This window comes from Rhinatrema bivittatum, chromosome 4 (genome assembly GCF_901001135.1).
Source record: "Rhinatrema bivittatum chromosome 4, aRhiBiv1.1, whole genome shotgun sequence".
NCBI classification, from domain to species: Eukaryota; Metazoa; Chordata; class Amphibia; order Gymnophiona; family Rhinatrematidae; genus Rhinatrema; species Rhinatrema bivittatum.
In genome coordinates, this window is record NC_042618.1 from 42,423,868 (window position 1) to 42,446,825 (window position 22,958).

Below are 22,958 nucleotides of genomic sequence, written 5' to 3' on the forward strand. Positions count from 1 at the left end.
CTCAGTGTGCTGCGGAAGTCAAAAAAGCAAACAGAATGTTAGGAATTATTAGGAAGGGAACGGTTAGTAAAATGGAAAATGTCATAATGCCTCTGTATCGCTCCATGGTGAGACCGCACCTTGAATACTGTGTACAATTCTGTTCGCCGCATCTCAAAAAAGATATAATTGCGATGGAGAAGGTACAGAGAAGGGCAACCAAAATGATAAAGGGAATGGAACAGCTCCTCTATGAGGAAAGACTAAAGAGGTTAGGGCTGTTCAGCTTGGAGAAGCGACGGCTGAGGGGGATATGATAGAGGTGTTTAAAATCATGAGAGGTCTAGAACGGGTAGATGTGAATCGGTTATTTACTCTTTCGGATAATAGACTAGGGGGCACTCCATGAAGGTAGCATGTGGCACATTTAAAACTAATCGGAGAAAGTTCTTTTTCACTCAATGCACAATTAAACTCTGGAATTTGTTGCCAGAGGATGTGGTTAGTGCAGTTAGTGTAGCTGTGTTTAAAAAAGGATTGGATAAGTTCTTGGAGGAGAAGTCCATTACCTGCTATTAATTAAGTTGACTTAGAAAATAGCCACTGCTATTACTGGCAACGGTAACATGGAATAGACTTAGTTTTTGGGTACTTGCCAGGTTCTTATGTCCTGGATTGGATGCTGGGCTTGATGGACCCTTGGTCTGACCCAGTATGGCACGTTCTTATGTTCCTGGGAGTATTCCAAACAAATAATGCCCTCAGATACAATGGTCCCTCTCTAAACAAAACTTTAAAAATAAGCATCAACAATTTAAATTTGATTTTCTGACAGACTGGGAGCCAATGTAGGGTTTCCAATACCGGAATAATGTGTTCCCTAAAGGGAGTCCCGGTAAGTAATCAGGCAGCTGTAATAAGGACTTGCTGTAAAGACTTTAACTGACTTTTATATTGGAAGCCCAATATGTAAGGCATTGCGGTAGTCTAATACTGACAATACAGATGCTTGGATAATAGTCCTAAACTCAGCCTTATCCAAAATAAACCTCGGGCACCATAGTTTTCTGAGTCTAAAAAGCCTGATTTCACAACTGCCCACAGTCAAGTTTGCAGAGAAAAATCATCATTCACTGCCCCCTCCCCGAGTACCTAGCCTGACCTGAAACCGGGAGGGAGAGGCATGACTACTACTGGTTTAGGTGTTCGTCTCATTCTGGAGTGAGCAGCTGTAGCCTTTATTTGGCATACGGACTTTGTGAAAGAGGGATTGGAGAAGGGAATCTGATAAGAGGGAAATATGAAATTGGCCTATCCAGCCTGCCCCTTTGTGCTGCTTCCGTTTTGGATAGATGAGCGTATAAATTGCCATACTCAACCCAATACCAGCTTCCCCCCCCCCAAATTTCAATCCTGTTATCGCTGGCGAGTCTTACAAGACCCATACTGAATCCAATATCCAGGTTCCCTCGCCAGTTTTTCTAATAATCCAAAGTTAGTGGAACCATTGGAGGTTTTGGACCATCTTCCCATGCACAGTGAAGTTTGGTTTAACCACAGTCGCTGTATAAACTATACAGTTAAACTATAATATTTATTTATCACTATGTTAAATTGTCATCTAGTTATATTGTTCCATATGTTCTACTGTTCTATGTAAAGCTCCGCTCTCTGTTGGGCAGTTCATTGTTTTATGTAAACCGGAGTGATTTGTAGTCCCTACAAGAACTTCGGTATATAAAAATTAAAAATAAATAAATAAATAAATATATAGGTTACCTCCGTACCATTCTTGGAATCCTAATGCAGTCTTGCCGTGGCTGTGAAGGTTGTAACCCCAGTGCTATGTTGGAAGCCTGGTGCTGTTAGACCACTACTGTTAAGGCTGTTACCCGTATGGCCTGTGATGCCAGTAGTTCGTGCTTCCACTATCTTTACTTTTTGCAAATAAGCATCCTCTGGGTTTCTCTTAATGGTTAAAGACACTTTCTTTTTTTTTAATTTGACATGCCTTCTCCACTATAGTGTGCAAGTCAATTAACAATATTCCTAAAAATAACTACATCAAACAATATCAATATTAAAAAGTATAACTAGCATAATTGCATAGAAATATCAAATAAAAAAAAAAAACAGAAACCATCCTATATAGAAACATAGAAACATAGAAATGACGGCAGAAGAAGACCAAATGGCCCATCCAGTCTGCCCAGCAAGCTTCACACATTTTTTTTCTCATACTTATCTGTTTCTCTTAGCTCTTGGTTCTATTTCCCTTCCACCCCCACCTTTAATGTAGAGAGCAGTGATGGAGCTGCATCCAAGTGAAATATCTAGCTTGATTTGTTAGGGGTAGTAGCCGCTGCAATAAGCAAGCTACACCCATGCTTATTTGTTTTACCCAGACTATGTTATACAGCCCTTATTGGTTGTTTTTCTTCTCCCCTGCCGTTTGAAGCAGGGAGCTATGCTGGATATGCGTGAAGTATCAGTCTTCTCCCATGCTGTTGAAGCAGAGAGCCATGCTGGATGTGCATCGAAAGTGAAGTATCAGGCTTTTTTGATTTGGGGGTAGTAACCGCCGTAACAAGCCAGCTACTCCCCTCTTTGTGAGTGCAAATCCTTTTTTCCACATTTCCTCTTGTTGTTGAAGCTTAGAGCGATGTTGGAGTCACAGTAAGCATGTGTATGTTTATTTAATAAGGGTATTGACTCCAGGCAGTAGCCATCATTCTGGCAAGTCACCCACTCTTCATTGGCAGCATCTTGACTTTATGGATCCACAGTGTTTATCCCACGCCCCTTTGAAGTCCTTCACAGTTCTGGTCTTCACCACATCCTCCGGAAGGGCATTCCAGGCATCCACCACCCTCTCCGTGAAGAAATACTTCCTGACATTGGTTCTGAATCTTCCTCCCTGGAGCTTCAAATCGTGACCCCTGGTTCTGCTGATTTTTTTCTTATGGAAAAGGTTTGTCGTTGTCTTTTGATCATTAACACCTTTCAAGTATCTGAAAGTCTGTATCATATCACCTCTGCTCCTCCTTTCCTCCAGGGTGTACATATTTAGATTCTTCAATCTCTCCTCGTACGTCATCCGATGAAGATCCTCCACCTTCCTGGTCGCCCTTCTCTGTACCGCCTCCATCTTGTCTTTGTCTTTTTGAAGATACGGTCTCCAGAACTGAACACAGTACTCCAGGTGAGGCCTCACCAAGGACCTGTACAAGGGAATAATCACTTCCCTTTTCTTACTCGATATTCCTCTCTCTATGCAGCCCAACATTCTTCTGGCTTTAGCTATCGCCTTGTCGCATTGTTTCGCCGACTTCAGATCATTAGACACCATCACCCCAAGGTCCCTCTCCTGCTCCGTGCACATCAGCCTTTCCCCCCCCATCGAATACAGTTCATTCGGATTTCCACTCCCCATATGCATGACTTTGCACTTCTTGGCATTGAATCTCAGCTGCCATATCTTCGACCACTCTTCCAGTTTCCTTAGATCCCGTCTCATTCTCTCCACTCCTTCCGGCGTGTCCACTCTGTTGCAGATCTTAGTGTCATCCGCAAAAAGACAAACCTTACCTTCTATCCCGTCCGCAATGTCGCTCACAAAGATATTGAACAGGACCGGTCCCAACACCGATCCTTGCGGTACACCACTTAAAACCGCTCTCTCTTCAGAGAAGGTTCCATTTACCATCACACATTGTCTTCTGTCCGTCAACCAATTTGCAATCCAGGTCACCACCTCGGCACTCACTCCCAAGCTTCTCGTTTTATTCACCAGTCTCCTGTGCGGAACCGTATCAAAAGCTTTGCTGAAATCCAAGTATATGACATCGAGCGCTCTTCCTCGATCCAATTCCTTGGTTACCCAGTCAAAAAAGTCAATCAGATTTGTCTGACAGGATCTTCCTCTGGTGAATCCATGCTGCCTCTGGTCCATCAATTCTCCCGACTGTAGATAGTTCACTATTCTCTCTTTCAACAGTGACTCCATTACTTTTCCCACCACTGAAGTGAGGCTAACCGGTCTGTAGTTACCCGCCTCCTCTCTGTTCCCACTCTTGTGAAGCGGGACCACCACCGCTCTTCTCCAATCACTCGGCACCACTCCCGTTTCTAGGGATCTATTGAACAGGTCGCACAGCGGTCCCGCCAGCACATCTCTGAGCTCCCTCAGTATCCTTGGATGAATCCCATCAGGCCCCATGGCTTTGTCCACTTTCAGATTCTTTAGCTCTTCCCATACATTATCTACTGTAAATGGATTTTCCTCTGTTCCGCTTCCCTGCAGTTTCTTGTTGTGTAGAGATGGTCCTTCTCCAGGGTCTTCTTTAGTGAACACAGAGCTGAAGTATTCGTTTAATATTTCTGCCATTTCTTCGTCTCTCTCCACATATTGATCATTTTCATCTTTCAATTTCACTATACCACTTTGGACTTTTCTCTTTTCGCTGATGTATCTGAAAAATGTTTTGTCACCATATTTTATCTCCTTGGCAATCCTCTCTTCCGCTTGACTTTTTGCCATCTTGATTAATTTCTTTGTCTCCCTCAGTTCTACCAGATATTCTTCTTTGTGCTCCTCCTTTTGGGATCTTTTATATTTCTTGAACGCAGTTCTTTTAGCTTTAATTTTGTCAGCCACCTCCTTTGAGAACCAGATAGGTTTCATTTTGCTTTTGCTTTTCTTTACATTTCTAACATATAGAGCAGTTGCCTTGGCGATTGCTCCTTTTAGATTGGTCCACTGTTGATCCACATCTCTCTCATTTTCCCATCCATTTAGTTCTTCCTCTAGGTACTTCCCCATTTCCTCAAAGTCTGTGTTTTTGAACTGTAAAACTCTGGTCTTTGTGCTTCTTTTCCATATTCTTTTAGTGATATTAAACCATACCGTTTGATGATCACTGGTGCTGAGGTGGGCGCCCACCTTGACATCAGAGACGATATCTCCATTATTGAGCACTAAGTCGAGAATAGTTCCTTCTCTTGTGGATTCCAATACCATTTGTTTGAACAAAGATACTTGCATGGCATCCACTATTGTTCTACTGTTTTTAGATTCTGCAGATGGGATTTTCCAGTCTACATCTGGCATATTAAAGTCACCAACGATCACCACTTCCCCTTTCTTACCTATCTTATGGATGTCTTCAACCAGATCTCTGTCCAGCTCTTCCTTTTGGTTTGGAGGCCTGTAAACCACTCCAATATAAATGGATGCTCCATCATCTGTTTTTAGGTCGACCCATAGTGCTTCTTCCTTGCCCCAACTTCCTTGCAGCTCAGATGCTTGGATATTATTTCTGACATAAAGAGCCACACCTCCCCCTTTTCTATCCAATCTGTCCTTCCTTAACAAGTTATAGCCTGGTTTTGCCGTATCCCATAACTAAAATCACAACTCTAGTTCTTTTGTGTTTTTAAAAGCCTAGGACGCAAGCCATCTTTTCACCAGATCTAGCGTAGCTTCCCTGGGAAGGGAGTTCCATAAGGACAAAGCTGCACTATTTCCATGTCCTAACCTGTTTGACTTCTTTCACTGATAGTGTAGATCAGGGTTTCCCAATTCCCTCCGGGAGGCACACCTAACTAGTCAGGAGTTCAGAATCTCCATGACATATTTGCATACATTGAATAGCCAGGGTATGCAAATCTATCTCATGCATATTCATTGTGGCAATCCTAAAACCATGACTGGTTAGGTGTGACTCTAGGAGGGGTATGGGTGGAGACTAAAAAAAAAAGGCTTCCTGAGCAAATCTTAATAAGCGAGGGAGAACATAGGTGGTTTGTCTGCCTCTAACATAACCTGGCCCATATCCATTCAGGGCTTTGAAAACCATCATTAATGCTTTAAATTTTACCTGAAAACCAAGTGGGAGCCAATATAAGCTCTTCAGAGTGGAGGTTAGGCTAGGTCACTTCAAAGTTAATTAGTTGTAAGTTTGTCTACCTTTTCCAGGAGGACATCCACCCAGTTCCTGACTCCTGTAGCTCCTTAGAGTTTCATCTTAGCAGCCCTAGATACTTTATAGCAGTAATGTCCTAGAGAATCACTCCTTTCATACATTTAGATTTGGATGTTCAGAATCTTCCTTTTCTAGCCTGCAGAAAAACAATCTGTTTCTTACAGATGTGCTGTGAGAAATTTTCCTCTATTGTCAGTGTGGCTGCTTTGTGATTTTGAATAAATCTTAAAATCTCCTCTTCGAAGGAGTAGACCAGCAAGAAGTGAGAGGACCTAAGATGCCACACTATAGGCCAATCATGCAAAACCAAGCGCAAGGGTCCCATAGAGGAAATGCATTCTGGAATCAGTGCTGGATTTCACTGAACAAGCAAGAACTGCAGCTGAGCTCACTCGGTCCTATCTGAAATAATGGCCTAGCTCAGGAGGCTGAGCGAGAGAAGCCATTCACAAAGGGTCATTCCACCCAGAACCTTCCAGTGAAAATGATCAGTTTGTCTCTTAGTATTAAGTGCTGTGATAATCTCCAAGAATCCTATGCCATGCCAACTGCTGCAGTTTTTAGTGGAGTGGTGGGGAAACCAAGCACCCTGCCAAGTGCTGGTAGCGAACAGCGGCCTCTGACATCTCTTCCCCCACCTTTTACGTGGCTGCTTCTGCCCACGGTTCTATGAGCCTCTAAGGCTGTTGTGCGTAATGTAGATAGGAGAGACGCACGTTTGGGGAGGCTGCAGCATTAGTTGATTTAGAGTTTGAAACACATCCATTCTCCAAAGGTGGTGTTGCCTGCTGATCACAGAGATACTAGCTAGATGACAATTTTGCATTATATTGTCAGGTTGTACTGGGATACACAGCATTTTGCTTTAACCATTCTATAAATCTAGACTGGGCTTTGAGATCAGGTTTTGGTCCTATTGAACCTCCTGCTGGTCTTCAAGGGTCATTTTTACTTATGTTTATATCTTTTACCCAAAGCAGTAGCAAGGTCTAAATAGAGGCAGAATAGCAGAGCTAAAAGCGATACTGGGAAAAGCACTCGCAGCAAAGAAGTTGGGCAGACAGAGAAAGTGGGTAGAGAGGAAAGACGTCAAAGCAGTAAAGAAGGTGGAAGTTGATTCCAGGAGCATAGGACTAGAACTTGAAAGGCTGCAAGCCCAGACTGGGCCTGATCAAAGGGAAAGCTAGAGAAGATGAGGAACAGACTATGGAGCAGTAGGCGAGAGCTGAAGCAGAGGCTTTCTGGTGTGCAAAGCGGAGGCTGGACTTGTGGGAGTCGGGCGTTAGAGGGAAGCCTTAACTGGTGTATCTTGCAGTAGATGTATTGAACGTTTTCTTTTTTTCAAAGTTCTTGAGGTGAAATGTTTTTCAGATTTTTAATCTAGGAGATAATGATGGAGTTCATAAACTATGGATTACATTTAATGTAATTGCTTAATCAGCATTGTAGACTAGTTTCCTAGCCTTGTCATACAGGCATGCTAACCTATGTGAGTTTTCAGGCTAGCCATGGTTAACACACAGAGCTGCAACTAGGCATTGTGGCGCTTAGGACAGGTAAGCATATGTGCACTCTCACCATTTGTCCCCCCCCCGAATAGAGCAGCACACTTCCTGGTTTTTTATCCACTGCCCCATGCTTGCATGTAGTTAAGTTTTCCATCCCCGAGCAGCATCCACTCTTGCCCTCCTCTACTTACAGCTCCATGACTATGAATGAGATATTTGCATACACTGGATTCCGCATGTATGCAAACTTTTCACCTGCATTTGTTTTCCCCTTTGTGATCAAGTAGCTTTCTCCTTCTAGTCCTGGGAGAGCCTCGCACCGTGATTGGTGCCACCTTTGTTTTTTATCGTATGTAGGAAGATATGATTGTTACCTGCCTCGAGAATGTTGATAGTGAGGGTTACAAGTTTTGAAATAAATGAATGAACCTTCATTTGCAACAACTGGGCATTTTTTTTCTTCTTCTTTGAATAGATCCTTCCTCATTACTGGTGAAGGAGAAACAGCAGAGGTTGCCCTTTGATCCTGTTGCTCTGGCTGGAGAACAGGAGGCTATGAGATCGGACTTTTATATGGAAGAAAATTTTGGGGAGAAAATGTGAAATTACATAGACTAGGCAGCAGCGGTGGTAGCAATATGGAACAGCTGCGCAGGGCAAGGGGTGGGAGCTGAAACCGTGACCAAATTCAAGAAAGCTTAGAGTAAGGTCAGAGGACGCATGGCCACTAGACTCCCCCTTATCTCATAACCCCTGGTGCCGGAGCCTCCTTTCTGTTTGAAAGAAGCCTGCCTTTTGTGCCTTTGTTCCTTGGAGGCACTTAACTATCGCTCTCATTTCTCCTTTCCTGTACCCTATACCTCTGCAGATCTTTAAGGCTGTCAGCATCTGCTTTATTATGAAAACCCTTGACCATTTTAGTAGCTACCATTGGATGGTGTAGTACTCCAGATGAGGTCACACCTCCCCTTTCCTGCTGGTTATTCTTTACAGGTTTGGCCAACTTAAGATTATCATATAAGAGCAGGATCTAGGGGTGATTATGTTCTATGCATAGAACAACTCCACTCCTATAGTGTACTGTCCCCTTAAGTATTTTTCAACCCAACTGCAGGGCCCTTCCTTTAACATTAAACCTTAGCTGTCAAACTTAGAACATGCCTCAAGCTTCACTATTAATGTATTTATTATTTCAGTTTTAGATGCTCACTTCCAAGTGAAACTCTGAGCAACTTGCAATTCAAACATTAAATTACAATAATAAAAACAAAGAATAGCCAAATAAAATCAGATCAAGAAATAGTAACTAAAAATACATAAATTAAATTCTAACAATTCCATTAAATTAGTCAGCATTTTTCATTATAATAAAATTATATACATTTATTCTAATACACCAAGTTCTACATTTGTTTATGAAAACTCAAATAGTTTTTCATCAGTCTAAGCTCACTAGGGAGAGTGTTTCACAACTGTGGAGAGACATAAAAGAATGCCCTTTTCCTAGTGAAAGCCAGCTTGGCTTCTGCATATTCATTGTGAATATCCTGAAAACCTGGCTTGCTTGGGGCTCTCGAGGACTGAAATTGGCCACCTCTGAACTAATCCTTGAACTTATGAAGACAGTAAAATTCTCTGTGGGAGATGTATTTTATTTAAAATCGATTTATAGACTGCATGCCTCCTATAATTCAGTGGTTTACAGTAAAACACATTAAAAACAAAATTGAAAGAATCAAGACCTATCTTTCAGACAGTGAGGGCCCACACCAAATATCATTTATGTGCAATAACCAAGATCCTAAAATTCATTTGAGCAGAGATCAGTAAACAATGAAGAAATTTTAAAGAGGAGGAAATGTGTTCTGAAAGTTTTAATTCCCAAATTATTCAGGCTGCAGGGTTTTGGACATATTGTAGTCTAATTTATGTTTCCAAACTTGTCCTGGGGGCCAAGTCAGTGCATGCACATTTATCTCATGCATATTCAGTGTGGATATCCTAAAAACCTGACTGGCTGGGAGTTCTTCAGGACAGGTTTGGGAACCACTGGTCTAGTTAATTGTTTGCCTGACCCAGCTCGCAAAGCATTACATTTGTCCAGTCTTCCACAACTAAAGCCTTGGCCCAGTGTAATTAAATCTGTTCTTGGTAAGTATGACTGAAGATTTTGAATTCATTGAAGTTGCCTCATATTATTAATCTACAGTTGCATGCTTACTTCTGAATCCAACAGCACCCGTAACAAATCAAAGACTGCATGCAGTTCCCAGTAAAACATCTTATCCATAAAGCTTCTGTCTTTTGTATATTAAGAAAGAGCTTGTTACTCGTTATCCAATCTTTAATTTTCTGTAAATGCTGACGTAGCAGGTTCATATTTTCTGTTCAGTCTGTCCCCAATTTACACAGGTTTTGAATATCATCTGTTGAGAATAATTTCAACCCTAGCTTATTGATCACAAAGCCCGGGCGCTGCATGGAAAAAGTTTTACCTTTGTGTTCTTTCCATGAATCCTCCTACATCAGACCAGTTGAGACAAGTAGGTTTTGTCTCCTGCCAGCAGCTGAGGGCAGAGAACAGAGTATTCCTTGGTGACGTCATTGCCACCTCTTAGAGATGGTGCAGCCCAGGAACAACTCTTCTTTTTATATAACAAAGCACTGAACAGAACAAACATTCTCATTGCGGAAGAAAAATTCAAAAACATAAAAGGTTTGTTATTGGAGAGAAGATACTCTGACCGTGCTGTACTTGCCTGTGCCCTGTACGGAACAGGGATGACACCTAACAAAAAGGAGGACAAGTGAGTAAAAACAACCAAAGGCTGTTTGGAGGATCTACCCTTCGGTAATGTCTGTTTAGGACAGACACCGGACAACAAAGATTTCCTCCTCGTCAATGTTCCCCAGCTTCCTGGGAGGGTCCTGAACTGGTGGCAGGATTCATGGAAAGAAAATTAACAGGTAAAAATTTCTCTTTCCATTTCATCCTGCTATACCAATCCAGTCAAGACAAGCAGGAGGAGGAAGTGAAGGCCGCTTTGAGAATGCTAGCCCTAAAGACTTTCTTCTTGGCAAACACGTCCAATCTGTAGTACTTGGCAAAAGAATGCAAGGACTACCTAGTACCTATCTTACCAATGTCCACTGCCACAATAGCAATTGCTTCCGCCCAGGAAGAAGAGTGAGATGTAGCAGAATGAGCAAATATCTGACGTCAGGCGGCCTTTGAGCATATATGCTGAAGATCTAGCATGCCAGAGTAGCTTTGGATGCTGCCTTCTCTTGTGTGACCCTCCAAACTGTCTGTTGTCCAGAAAACATTAGTAACCTCTAAATACCTAATAAGCAACTGATGGACATTCAAAATTCCAAAGATTTATTGATGCCCTGACAATCATCTCTAGAGAAAGCCAGAAAAGAAATAGACTGAGAAGAAAGGTTGACATTACCTTTGGAAGAAAGGAAGGCATGGGCTTAAGAGAAACCCGAATCCACCCCAAAAAAAAAAAAAAAAAATCCCGATAGGGAAGAGCCTGAAACTTGAAAATACACCAAGTCAAACAGATTGCCATCAGGAAAAAACACCTTTAAGGAAATATTCTTAAGGGAAGCATGTTTCAAAAGCTCAAAAAGAGGCCACTAACATTTTCATCATCAAAATTATTTGCCACTGAAGAACTATTAGCCTAAACAGAGGCCACATCCTCTTCACTCTGTGAAGGAAGCAAGACTAATCTGTATAGGAAGCTACCAAGATTGCATGGATCCTACTCCTGAAACAGGAGATAACCATTACTTGGACTTACAGAGAGCCTAACTGGAGAAAGGTTAAATACCAAGGATATCAGACCATTCTCTGCAGCAGGCTTGAAAGAGACACCAAATCCGAACATAAGCCAGAGAAGTTGAGGTCTTATAGGCTTTCAGTAGAGAAGAGATTATCGATGAGGCATAACCCTTCCTCCTCAAAGTTATGACTATTGAAGCAACAAGCTGTAAACTTAAATGGAAAAGGATCTTCCATGGACGCTGCACTAAGAATCCTCTGGAAGATGAAGGGGATCGTAAATCTACAGTCTTATCCAATCTGTATACCATGGCCTCCTAAGACAATATGGCACTACTAGGACATGCGAGAGCACCGACTCTATTCTCCTTAGAATCTTTCCTATTAGGGGCCGGGAGTGAGGGGGAAATATGTCTCTCACAGGACAAGCAGGATGGTAATCCTCACATATGGGTGACGTCCGTGGACGAAGCCCAGTTATGGAAAACTTTTCTATCAAAGTTTTTATAAAGCTTTGACTGACACTGGCACACTGAGTGTGCTTAGCCTGCAATTATCCCTGTGACCACAGGTGTCTCCCCTCAGTCTTCTTTTTTCCGCTCTGCAGTAAGCCTAGCGGTTAGGAGCTCTGTGAGAAATTCTCACAATTTTTCCTCACGGAAACACTTAAACATTTACTTCACAAACGCTTTTTCCCTGTGCAGGTCTCCCCTCGCGTACATTTAATCGACGCTCTGAGAGTATTATGCCCTGTTTTTCGGTCGGTTCCTGTCACCTCACTACGGTTCCCCGGCCTACCAACCGAATTGTGGCCTTCCCTCTCCCTATGTTTTCACAGTGAGCCTCACATAGCCTGGGAGTGTCCTCCTGTGACCCTCTGCCTGGTTATTAGTGCTAGTGGGATAGGGACTTCCACGATTACCGTTGCCGCCAGGGCCTCTGTCGAATTCATACCTCGGTACCTTCGTGCAGTCGATGCCCCCATTGCTACCATCTGTACTCCCATCCAGGCCGTCCTGCCTTTTTCGATGCCATCAATCCCTGCATCGATTCTTTCAGTGCCATCAATGTTTTCATCCATGGCGCAGATTTTTCCATCAATGTCATCGATGCCCAGGCCAGTTCCATCGATGCTGTCGACGCCCACGTCATTCCTATCGATGCGGCCATCTATTCCGTCGATGCCATATCAATTTCCCGATGCCATCGATGTTTATTCGATTCTTCGATGCCACATCGTTTCCATTGATACCTACGCAAATGCCGTCGCTGCCTCCATCACTGTTATTGTTGCTCTGCCCAGGCCATCGACATTTTTTCATCTATATTTTTGACGATACCATCGAGGCCGCTTCTATGCCACCATCGATACCATCAATACTGACATAGCACCTACTCGCAATGCCCTCGCCTAAACACAGTGCTCCATGCTTTGGGTTCTTAACTAAAGCCCCGTATCAGCCTACGACACTACATAGTGCCAGGAGCAGTGCAGGCATGCTGACAGTTCGTCATTATTTACCATCCAAGATAGCGAGGGCATCCACCTCAGTGCTGGGGAAAGACCGGGCCAAGCACGTGGCACTCATTGTCACCGGCATGGTGACCGTCCGCCACCGACGTCATCTAAGACATCTGTGCTATCCTACTCGGTGCTGGAGAATGCCCGGACCGAGCAACATCACTACTGCCACTGCTCCATACAGTGCTGGCAGTCCTCGGTGCTCCAGAATGACCAGACCGAGTTCCGAGGAATTCTGCACTGGCGTCACGATACATCAAGCCGCTGCAAAGAGGGCCGGGTTCATGAGTTATAATGGCTCCCCTGTACATAAGGCGTTCCCCACCGACACCGGTGCAAGGTTCTGACCCTCCACAAATTACTGTGGTAGCGCCAGACACGCTCAGCCTGACTCCTCTGTACCTGCGCTACCATATCAGGTTACAGAGTTGAGTCGGACTTTTACGTCCTTCAGGCTGTCCCTTGATGCCTTCTGAAATCCATGGAGCCATTGATCTTCACAGACTCGTCCTTCTGTGATCCACGACGGATGGTAAGTACTCTAATCCCGCTTCAGCGACAATCCCATTGAGACCTGTTCTCTAAATCGGGCCATATGGTTCGAAAGGTTCTAGGTCGTCTTCTCTTCCAAGAACCATATTAGTGTCACATATCACTATTGCCAGCTATGTCGGACACAATACCAAAAGAACCTCTCTACCAATCATGTGGGATTGCATCAGGACATCCTCCCATTGTCAGCAACGGGACTCTGTACTGATTAATACTCTGGCTTCTGGTTCCTAATTAAGGACTGAAATCCCAGATGCATTCGCTGATCTGCTAAACACAAGATCCAGCAAACACTGCCTCAATTGCAAATCCACCTCGAGGCCTGGCGACAGGTCTTGACGTTTTCTTGTACAGCACACAGAAATGCAGGTAAGACTTTTACCGCTCACGCTCCCGTGGGAGATTACATGATATCCAGATTACATCAGCCCCGCCAGTTGGACACCTCCTGGTCTCTCAACTTGCCGGATATCAGAGCGGCCACCCCACTTGGTACCAAGGTTCAGGGTACAGTCCCCCAGATGCTATAAAGGGGGGGGGGGAGTTTTAATTTCACTATTCTTTCTTTCAACAGAAAGTAGTTGCTCTCCACCCATCCTGGACCTTAGAAATATCAACTTTCTTCTGAAGGGACAGGTAAAATGGTGTCTCTTGTCACCATACTTCCATACTAAGTAGATTGCCTCTCTCCTCTAATCTTTCTATGTGCGTCACAGTGAGTCAATAATATTACAATCCCAAACTCTGCCATTGCTCCAGCTTCGGCCACTTGGGTATTTCATTAAATCACTAGTAGTGATTGCTGTTTCTCTACGGAGTACAAATTCATGCTTTTTCTTTCAGGGACAGCTGCATAACAGTCAATCCAAGCAAGGAGCTCTATCTTCTTCATGACTACTATAAATCTACTACCTGGGATTGCTGTTAGCTACCATAAATCCCATATAGAACACTTCTGGACACCACAGTCACAACGAACTTCCTGTCCAACAACCGCACAGATATTCTGACAAATTCCTATATGTCTCTGCGCGCATACAACATAACCTCAGCCCCTCAATTCTTTCATTGCTGGACCACGGGATTTTTTCACCATGCACTTTACTCATAGGTCCAGATTTGCTAAGAGTAAGATTCAGTGAAATTTCAATTATCAGTGGATCTAAGCTGTTCAACCACTTTCGTCCCTGATCCATATTGCAGATCTAGAACCAAAACCTAGACTGGTCCTGCTCATGCTCACATTTACTCAGAGTTGCAGAGTTCGAACTAACATCTTCTCAACCCAATAAGCATCTATTCCGCTCCATGCAGAGTTTCACATCAACTTCCTGGAGCTTCAAGCCATGAGTTATGCCTTTATGCTTACAATACTGCCTCTGCAGCAAACCTTTGTGCATACTGACAGTGTGGTATTTCCAACACACAAGCACGCACAACCTCTTAGTTGCTCTTCTAGGAAGCTGCGCAGCTCTACCCTTGGCCCTTGCTCACTCCATGCATCCCCGGGCCACTTATCTAACAGACTTACTGAACGCACTAGCAGACCTTCTCCATATAGGTTTCCATCCTCTCGGACTACATGTGTAGTAAGAAAAATCTTCTAGCGCTGAGGTCAACCGACCTTGCCCTCTGCGTCTGAATCGAACCATACAGTGGACAGATTCTACTCCCTACACATGTCTCGAATACATTCCCATGGACGCCTTTGCTGCAACAAAGGCCTCTTATATGTCTCTCTTTCAATGCCTCTCATAGCCAGCACTCTTATTATGCTGCACCGGGACGGGGTTCACTGTTTCTCAGACCCACGTCCTGGCAGAGACCAGTATGCTTTCCCATACTTCTCAGTCTATCACACCAGTAACCAATTCGCCTTCTCACAGGTCAGTCTCATATCATGGACTCACTGATGTTCTCAGGTACTGGTAGCGTCACAAAAACCTTCCACACAAATCTTACCATTCAAAATGGCATGATTTACCACATGGCGCATGCAAAAGGGTATTACCCCCTTTTTTCTACACCACTCTTTTCTCTTGCTCCCTCGGATTCTGCTCCCCAGACATCCTCCACATGGGTATGCCTCGGTTCCAATTGGCGTTCCACTTGGGAGTGGGGATACCCGATTAACAGTTCAACCCCTTCTGAGTCAGCTTACCATGGGTTATCCACTGATTAAGCCGCCTCTATTTTTACTGGTTATGGAAAGGGGCCTATGTTTAGTGCTTACAAGACTCATACGTTCCCCGGTCGAGCCTTAACAGTCTGGCATGGGAAATTCTTTCCCTCGTAGTCATCACTTCTGCCAACAGGGTCAGTGAGTTCCACACCTTGTTACATACTCATCTGACCCTGCGTTCCTCCGTGACAGAGTGATTTTACGTATTCAACTTCATATCCTCCTTAAGGTAGACGTTGCATCTCACTTTACTCAGAATATACTCTGCCCACTTTTTCCCAATACCTCTCTCTCACCAGGGCGAGAGGGTTTTCCACTCCTTGGACTGTAAAAGTGCACTTGCATTCTATCTAGACTGCACTACACTCATTTCATTTCTATAGGAATTACACCTAAATCTTTCCTTCTATGGCAAAAGCCAAGCTGCGAGTTCCAGTGGGCAAACAGCCCTTTTCCTCCTAATTGAAGGTCTGTATCTCTTGCCTACCAACAAGCAGGCATTTCACTACAACACCGTGTGTAACCACACTCTGTTAGGGCCGTACCAGCCTCAATAGCTCACCTTCGGCCGGTGCCGCTTGTACATATTTGTAAGGCTGCGACCTGGAGCTCTCTCCATACCTTTGCAGCCCATTATTGCTTAGATAAGACTGGCTGGCATGCTTCCATGTTTGGCCAGTCCATCTACTCACCTTCTTTTCGGTTTAACTACCCAACATCCTTCCACCAACCCGTTAAGGGTTTCAGGATGCCCTCCTTACCAAATTCCACCCCCGTCGTTGTGCCTGTTGCACGTCTTTGGGTGCACTCTCGGGCATCCTCAGCTCGGTACTCACCCATATGTGAAGACTACCATCCTGCTTGTCCTGTGAGAAAGCAAATGTTGCTTACCTGTAACAGGTGTTCTCACAGGACAACAGGATGTTAGTCCTCACGAAACCCACCCGCCACCCCATGGAGTTGGGTCTACATACGTTTTATTATTTTAGTTTCGTTTGCGCTTTTTGCTATAAGACGAGACTGAGGGGGAGACACCTGTGGTCACAGGGATAATTGCAGGCTGAGCATGCTCAGTGTGCCAGTGTCAGTCAAAGCTTTATAGAAACTTTGTCAGAAAAGTTTTCCGTAACAGGGCTCCGTCCACTGATGTCACCCATATGTGAGGACTAACATCCTGCTGTCCTGGGAGAACACCTCTCACAGGTAAGCAACATTTGCTATCACAACTGTGTTGGCCAAGGCTGAACTAGAGCATCTATTCCTTTGTCTCTGCTCTTCCTACAGCTTACTTGAGAATTCTTGTGAGTTGCCATTAGACCTACATGAGATATAACTCACTGTAGCACTCACCTACTGCAAGGCTTCTTGGCTGAGTACCTATTCATGCAAACCAGGAGAATCTTGCTTGGGAAATCAGCCTGAATATTCTCCTAACCCACAATATGAGCTGCTGGCAAGAGCTGGAAATTTTCCTCTGCCCAAGGGACGAGGACCTTTGATTCTTCCGACACCCCTGGACTTCAGCAATCTCTTTGTCTGCTGACATAGTCCACTAGTGTTGCATGGGCAGACAGTATTATGACTGCCTTCTCCTTTAAGAAGGGAAGAAAATGATTATGGGCTGGTCTTATTTTCCCGGTTTCCAAACTGTTGATGGATCAAGTGGTTGTCTTCTGCGACCAGAGCCCCTGAGCTAGTCATTTCAGTACCCTGCCTTGGACACCACTCATCCTTAGTCCATCCAAAAGGATGCCATGATCAATAGTGGCAAAGGCCACTGAGAATTCAAGAGCCACAACTAAAACATCAGCTCCTGTATCTAACCACCTTTTCAGATCATCAAAATCTGCCAAAAGGGACATTTTGGTCTTAGGATTTGGGTGGAAACCTAATTGACATTGGTGAAAAAAGTGTTCCCCTTCTAACCAATAACCAAGCTGAGTGGCCACTGCCCTCTCCATAAGTTTGACCAGGAAAGGGCAATCGTCACTTTCCTGGCCAAACTTAGGGAGAGGTAAACTAGAGATAGGTCTAACATTTTTTATTTGATCTGCATACATTTTTTTTTTCAAAACATGTTGACTCTGGTCAGAAGGATCTCACCAGTTTGCAATGAAGCATTATTTTTTTAGTCAACCATGCTAGATACTGATCCAGAGGGGAGCGCGAAGGTCTAGATATCTTCAGAATTTCTTCTCTCTATCTGTGAGATAATCAAAATCACTTCATTTTTCCTTCACAGATTTATGTATCTTATAGTCTAACCTGACTAAAGATCCCTTATCCAGCAACTCTGAGGCTTAATTTTATGTTCAAAAGGAGAGACAAAATCCTGGGCTTGTAAAAGACCATCTTGATCTCCTTATCCTTAAAAGTTCTTTAAAACATTGGAGTTTAACCATCAAACACTTTCCTGAGCTAAATTCTTAGAAAAACATTTTAGTTCTAGATTCGTCCTCAGGTTTTCTAGACCTTTCAGGTTATCTACCCTGTTGCAGATTTTGGCCTCATCTGCAAAAGAGGCAAACCTTTCCTGATAACCCTTCTGCAATATCGCTTATGCAAATTTAAAATTGAACCAGAGTACCAATCCCTGAGGCATGCTACAGGTAATTCCCCTTTCTGTGGCGTGAACTCAGTTTTACCACTACTGTCGCCTCCCATTCAACCACTTTCTAACTTGGTCAGTCACTTTAGGGTCTATACCTAAGGTGCTCAATTTGTTTATAAGTCACCTATGTGGAGCATGTCAAAGACCTTGCTGAAATCCAAGTTCACTACATCTAGTGCTCTGCTCAATATCACTCTCTCATTACCCAGTCAAAGAAATTGGTCCGAGTCATCTGACAAGGCCTAGCTCCTGGTAAAACCATGCTGCCTTGAATCTTGTAATACAATGAATTCCAGAAACTGCACTGTCCTCTGTTTTAGCAGCAGTTCTATTACCTTACCCACCATGTAGTTTTCAGATGACTTATCCACTGTTGTAAAGAGGAACCACTCTGCCTGTCTCCAGTCCTTTGGAACCACTCCCAGTGCTAGAGAAGCACTGAAAAGGTCAGATAGCAAAGTTGGCAGAATTTCCCCAAGTTCCCTTAGTAGCTTTGGATGTATCTGATCTGACCCCATTGCTTTATCTTCTTTTTGTTTTGCTAGCTCTTAAAGCTCACACTTTTTTATGAAAATTGTATCTCTCTTGCATCCATTCCTGTTTCTAGCAGTTTTCTGTGGCCCCTACTCCAAGCCTTTAAGAGGCTCATTAAACATATTTAAATGGTGTAGGATGAAGGTGGTATTGGTGAGGGTAAACACTGAATACCAACCAACAGGAAGTAAAAAAAAAAAAAAGTTATATCTTTTATAATAGGAACAATGCTTACCAAACAATGCAGATTACAACTTCAGTTCAAGCCTTTCCAATCAGTTAAATATATTGCCTCCTCTAAACCTATACACAGGACAGGTGCATCCATTAGGCAAAATAGGCGGTCGCTTAGAGCGCCAGAGTTTTGGGGGTACCAAAATCCTAAGGCCCAGAGGTGTGCTGGGCCAGCGCTAACATCACCAAAGAAGTGAACACTGTGCTGGATTCACTGCTGATGGTAGGAGGAAGCGCTGGGCTAGAGGTAAGTTGGGGAAGAGGTGTATGATCGAAGGTTCACCTAGGGTGCCAACTACTCTTGCAGTGGCCCTTCTAACATAGCATAGCATGGCATTATAATTTAATCTCATACATACAAATAAAATTGGATTCTTTCAAGTTATATGATTTCTTATAAATTGAACCTAAAAGGCATACATGAAACTTAGTGCTGACCTTTACCTGTACCATTTCACAGCAGCCTTGGCTATTCCTACAGCCTGATCAGTATATTCTTATTGTGCTGTAATTATCTTTATTTCTTCACCGCCACCAAACTAGTCTGGCTTCATAGAAAATCCTTCTCAAAGCATCTTTCTATGGTCTCTCAAACAGCTTATTTCTAGCCCATGAGTGGTCCCAAGGCAATGGTTAAGATACTTCTGTGCATAGAAACATGGTCTTTACTTGCATTCATTCACTGTAGTAATCAGTTTTGAAGAAAATCCAGTATGTTACAGGAAGGCCTGATGCCTTTGCAGATGTGAGAAACTATCACAAGGGTAGCCAACTCCAGTCCTCAAGAGCCACAAACAGGCCAGGTTTTTAAGATGTCCACAGTGAATATGCATGAAATAATTTGCATATGCTGGAGGCAGTGCATGCAAATCTCTCATGCATATCATTTTGGAGATCCTGAAAACCTGGTCTGTTTATGGCTCTTGGACTGGAGTTGGCTACACCCCTATTCTATAAAAGTCAGGGATGTTATTTGTACATTAACTCAGAGGCTTAATCAGGGTTTGCCAGGACTTCCCAAACCTCGCCTGGGGACCCCACAGCCAGTCGGGTTTTCAGGATACATACAGTATATGCATATTCATTGTGGATATCCCGAAAACCTGACTGGCTATGGGGTCCCCAGGACAGGTTTGGGAAGCTCTGGTTTGAGGACAAAAAAGAATGGAAATTTGGAGGAGGGTGATATGGGTGGGGCCAGGGCCAGCTGTGACCTATGCAAAGGGGTGGGACCTAGGCCAGGTATAAACTCTCTCACCCACTTGATAAGCACTGGTAGGTAGAGAGCTGGGGGTTGGGGGATGTAGGATCACTGAGGTAAAGAGAAGGCAGATAGACAGGGGCCTCTACCTCTCTCCACTGCCCCAGTGACTTCCCTAGTGGTCCTTAAACCTCCCTATCCCTGGTGATCCTCAAGCCCCTTATCTGCCTAGAAAATCATCCTCTCTAGTAACTCTTTTCCTTGGCAAAGTACAGGCCACCTCTGCTTTGGGGGCTGGGAGCAGACTGATGTGCACTGTCCACTGGCCTCCAGTTCTTGGACAGGTGTATGAGGCATGGAATTCAAAAGCAGGGCCTGATCTTTACCTCCTTGGGAGCAACACTACATACACTCTTCACTCATTTGCTTCTCTCTCCCTCCTGCCTGCCCCCAACTTTGATAATCTCACTTACATCTTAGTCCCTATGATTGCCTGACTCCCCCTTTCCCCCTACAACCCACCACTCACTCTCTCTCTCTCTCTCTCCCCTCAATTCAGTCTCTGGGCCCTTTCACCCTCCCCAGCATGGTAACCAGCAACAGAGGTGGCAGGGCCTGAATTTTAAGCAGGAAGCTAATACACAAAGGTGTGGTAGAAGCAGTGGCGGCAAACAGGCATTCACCCTGTACCTTTTTTTTTTTTTTTTTTTTAAAGCTTGGCTGTTGTCCCTCACAGCCTCCTAAATTTTCCTGTGGCTTTCCACAAAAATAACATGGCTGCTCTTGCCTCAGCAAGCAGCTCCAACCCTCTCCTTCCCCCAAGCGTTGGGGGAGGCCATAAGTGATCTATACAACTACTGGCTCTATTCTGTTTCCGCAGGGGAGCCAGAATTTATGTACACTGCCAAGGACTGGTAATGTCTGTTTTAAGTTTGTGTATGATTTCTGGATGGGGTAGTGGTAACAGAACTTAAATTGTCAGGTCCATTAGAGAAAAAAAAAACCCTTTTATAAGTAAAGTAATAAGGGTTAAGCTTGACAGAATGCTAGAAGCAGCAGAATTATCACAGCATGTTTTGCTGTTTCAAGTGTGAAACTAACAGTGCCTGACCTAAAAGGCTAAGTTCCAATAATATATTGAACATTTTTGCACAAGAGAATTGGAACTTGTCTTGTTTTTGTGTGCAGTAAAGGGTAGGTAATATTCAATTTCAGAGCATAAATATTTTGGGATGAGGTAGAATGTTGGATTTAGAAGTACTAATGGGTGGGGAATAATATTTAATTCAGAGGAGCATCACATCTTCAGTGATGTCGACATTCCTGTGGTTATGAACAAACAGTTTATTACAGCAGCTTAGCACTTTAACATTTTTGTCTCCAAATTTTCTTTTGCAGGAGGGAATACTCGTGCCACAGGTATGCTTCTGCAGTACAAAGTGCCAGGCTCAGAGGACCTTAAGCAAATGAAGTTTTCTGCAAGTGAAGATTTGAATAGTAACAAAAAGCTGTCTGCAACTTGGCTGGTAGCCATGCACAAAGTAAGGACAACTGCTAATCATTTATAAAGTGCTGCTAGACATAAGAATCCCTGCTCCAAGGAACTTACAATCTAGTCAAGACAAACAAGATAACATGTATGAAATGAGAAAACAAAATGTTCCTATTCTATTTGTCAACTAGCACAATGCTATAGAAAAGCCAAAGAAAGAACAAACTGCTTAATCGCTGAACAACTAGACAGGCTCTTATCTAATATGCTGAAATGATTCTCTGGTATATTGGAAAGGGAGACCTGCTTACAGGGTAGGGAATTTATTTTGGATTCCAATATAAAATGTTCTCTCTTTTATACCCATAGGCTGCAAAACTTCTTTATGAATCTCGGGACCAGTGATCACAGCAATTCAACTCATGAAAGACAAGGCCAGCATATCGCTAGCAGTGTTCCTTTGTAATAGTCTTTTTGAAGCACTATTTGTACTATTAAATTTTTCCTCACCTATATATTATAAAAAGGCAAGCACTGTCAAATGTAGTTTGAGTATTTTTCATACCACAAGGATAATACTTAGCTAGTATGCAAAATGGGTACATTAGTACTGCTTTACATTTTGACTTAAGATTTAAGAATTTTTGTATATTACTTTGTATATCTTCACAAGTACTGAAACTAGAAGTTTTTCAAGCCACACTACTGCATGTGTAGTACAGGTGGGGTATGCACAACTGTGTCTTCTAGAGGCATCAGCCATGGTATTTGTGTTTTATCTTCTACAAAAAAAATACCCCTCCCCGCCGCCTCAAACAGCAGCTTTTTAGTTAGGGCTCAGGTTTTACAGTAATTACTTTTTGGTTGGGGGGGGGGGGGGAGTGTTTGAAGAGTTTAAATCTGTTGGCCATTGTATAGAAGACACATTGTTTTGAGTTCATAACACAGGGTGATAAAATAGACTAGTTTTCACCAAATGGAAACCACTAATTGGATTGTAAAAATCTATTTTTATCTTACTCAAAAGGAAAAAATACTTCTGAAATTGTAAATAATTGTCCTATTTTTACTTGTACTATCATAACTTCTTTGGTCAGTTTAAAATGAAATAACTAATATATTCTTTATTAGGAAATATTTATATGTATGGAAGATTTGGTTGGGTGTGTTTTTGAAGGTTGAAATCATTGATTCTATCTAGTTTATATTCAGTACTTATCTTGCTTTGTAAACACTTAATTACATTAAACTACCTGGAATAAAATTTACAGTATCAGAATGGCTTTTAACATTCCTTTTCCGCGTGTAGTGTGGGTCCTTGCAGGTAAAATAAAGGTATATTATATATTACTAAAAGCCCAGGGCG

General features: G+C 43.2%; 1 protein-coding gene across 2 annotated transcripts in view; it reads left to right on the plus strand.

The window, feature by feature from the left end:
* The window catches only part of ZFYVE21 (zinc finger FYVE-type containing 21), a 61,116-nt gene extending 38,248 nt beyond the window's left edge, over window positions 1-22,868 (plus strand). For both annotated transcript variants that reach the window (XM_029598047.1, XM_029598049.1), the window contains 2 exons: window positions 21,499-21,641; window positions 21,962-22,868. In XM_029598047.1, coding sequence (XP_029453907.1) covers window positions 21,499-21,641; window positions 21,962-21,997 — 179 coding nt within the window. In that variant the 3' untranslated portion in view covers window positions 21,998-22,868. The remainder of the gene's footprint in view (window positions 1-21,498; window positions 21,642-21,961) is intronic.
* Window positions 22,869-22,958: the final 90 nt, after the last annotated feature.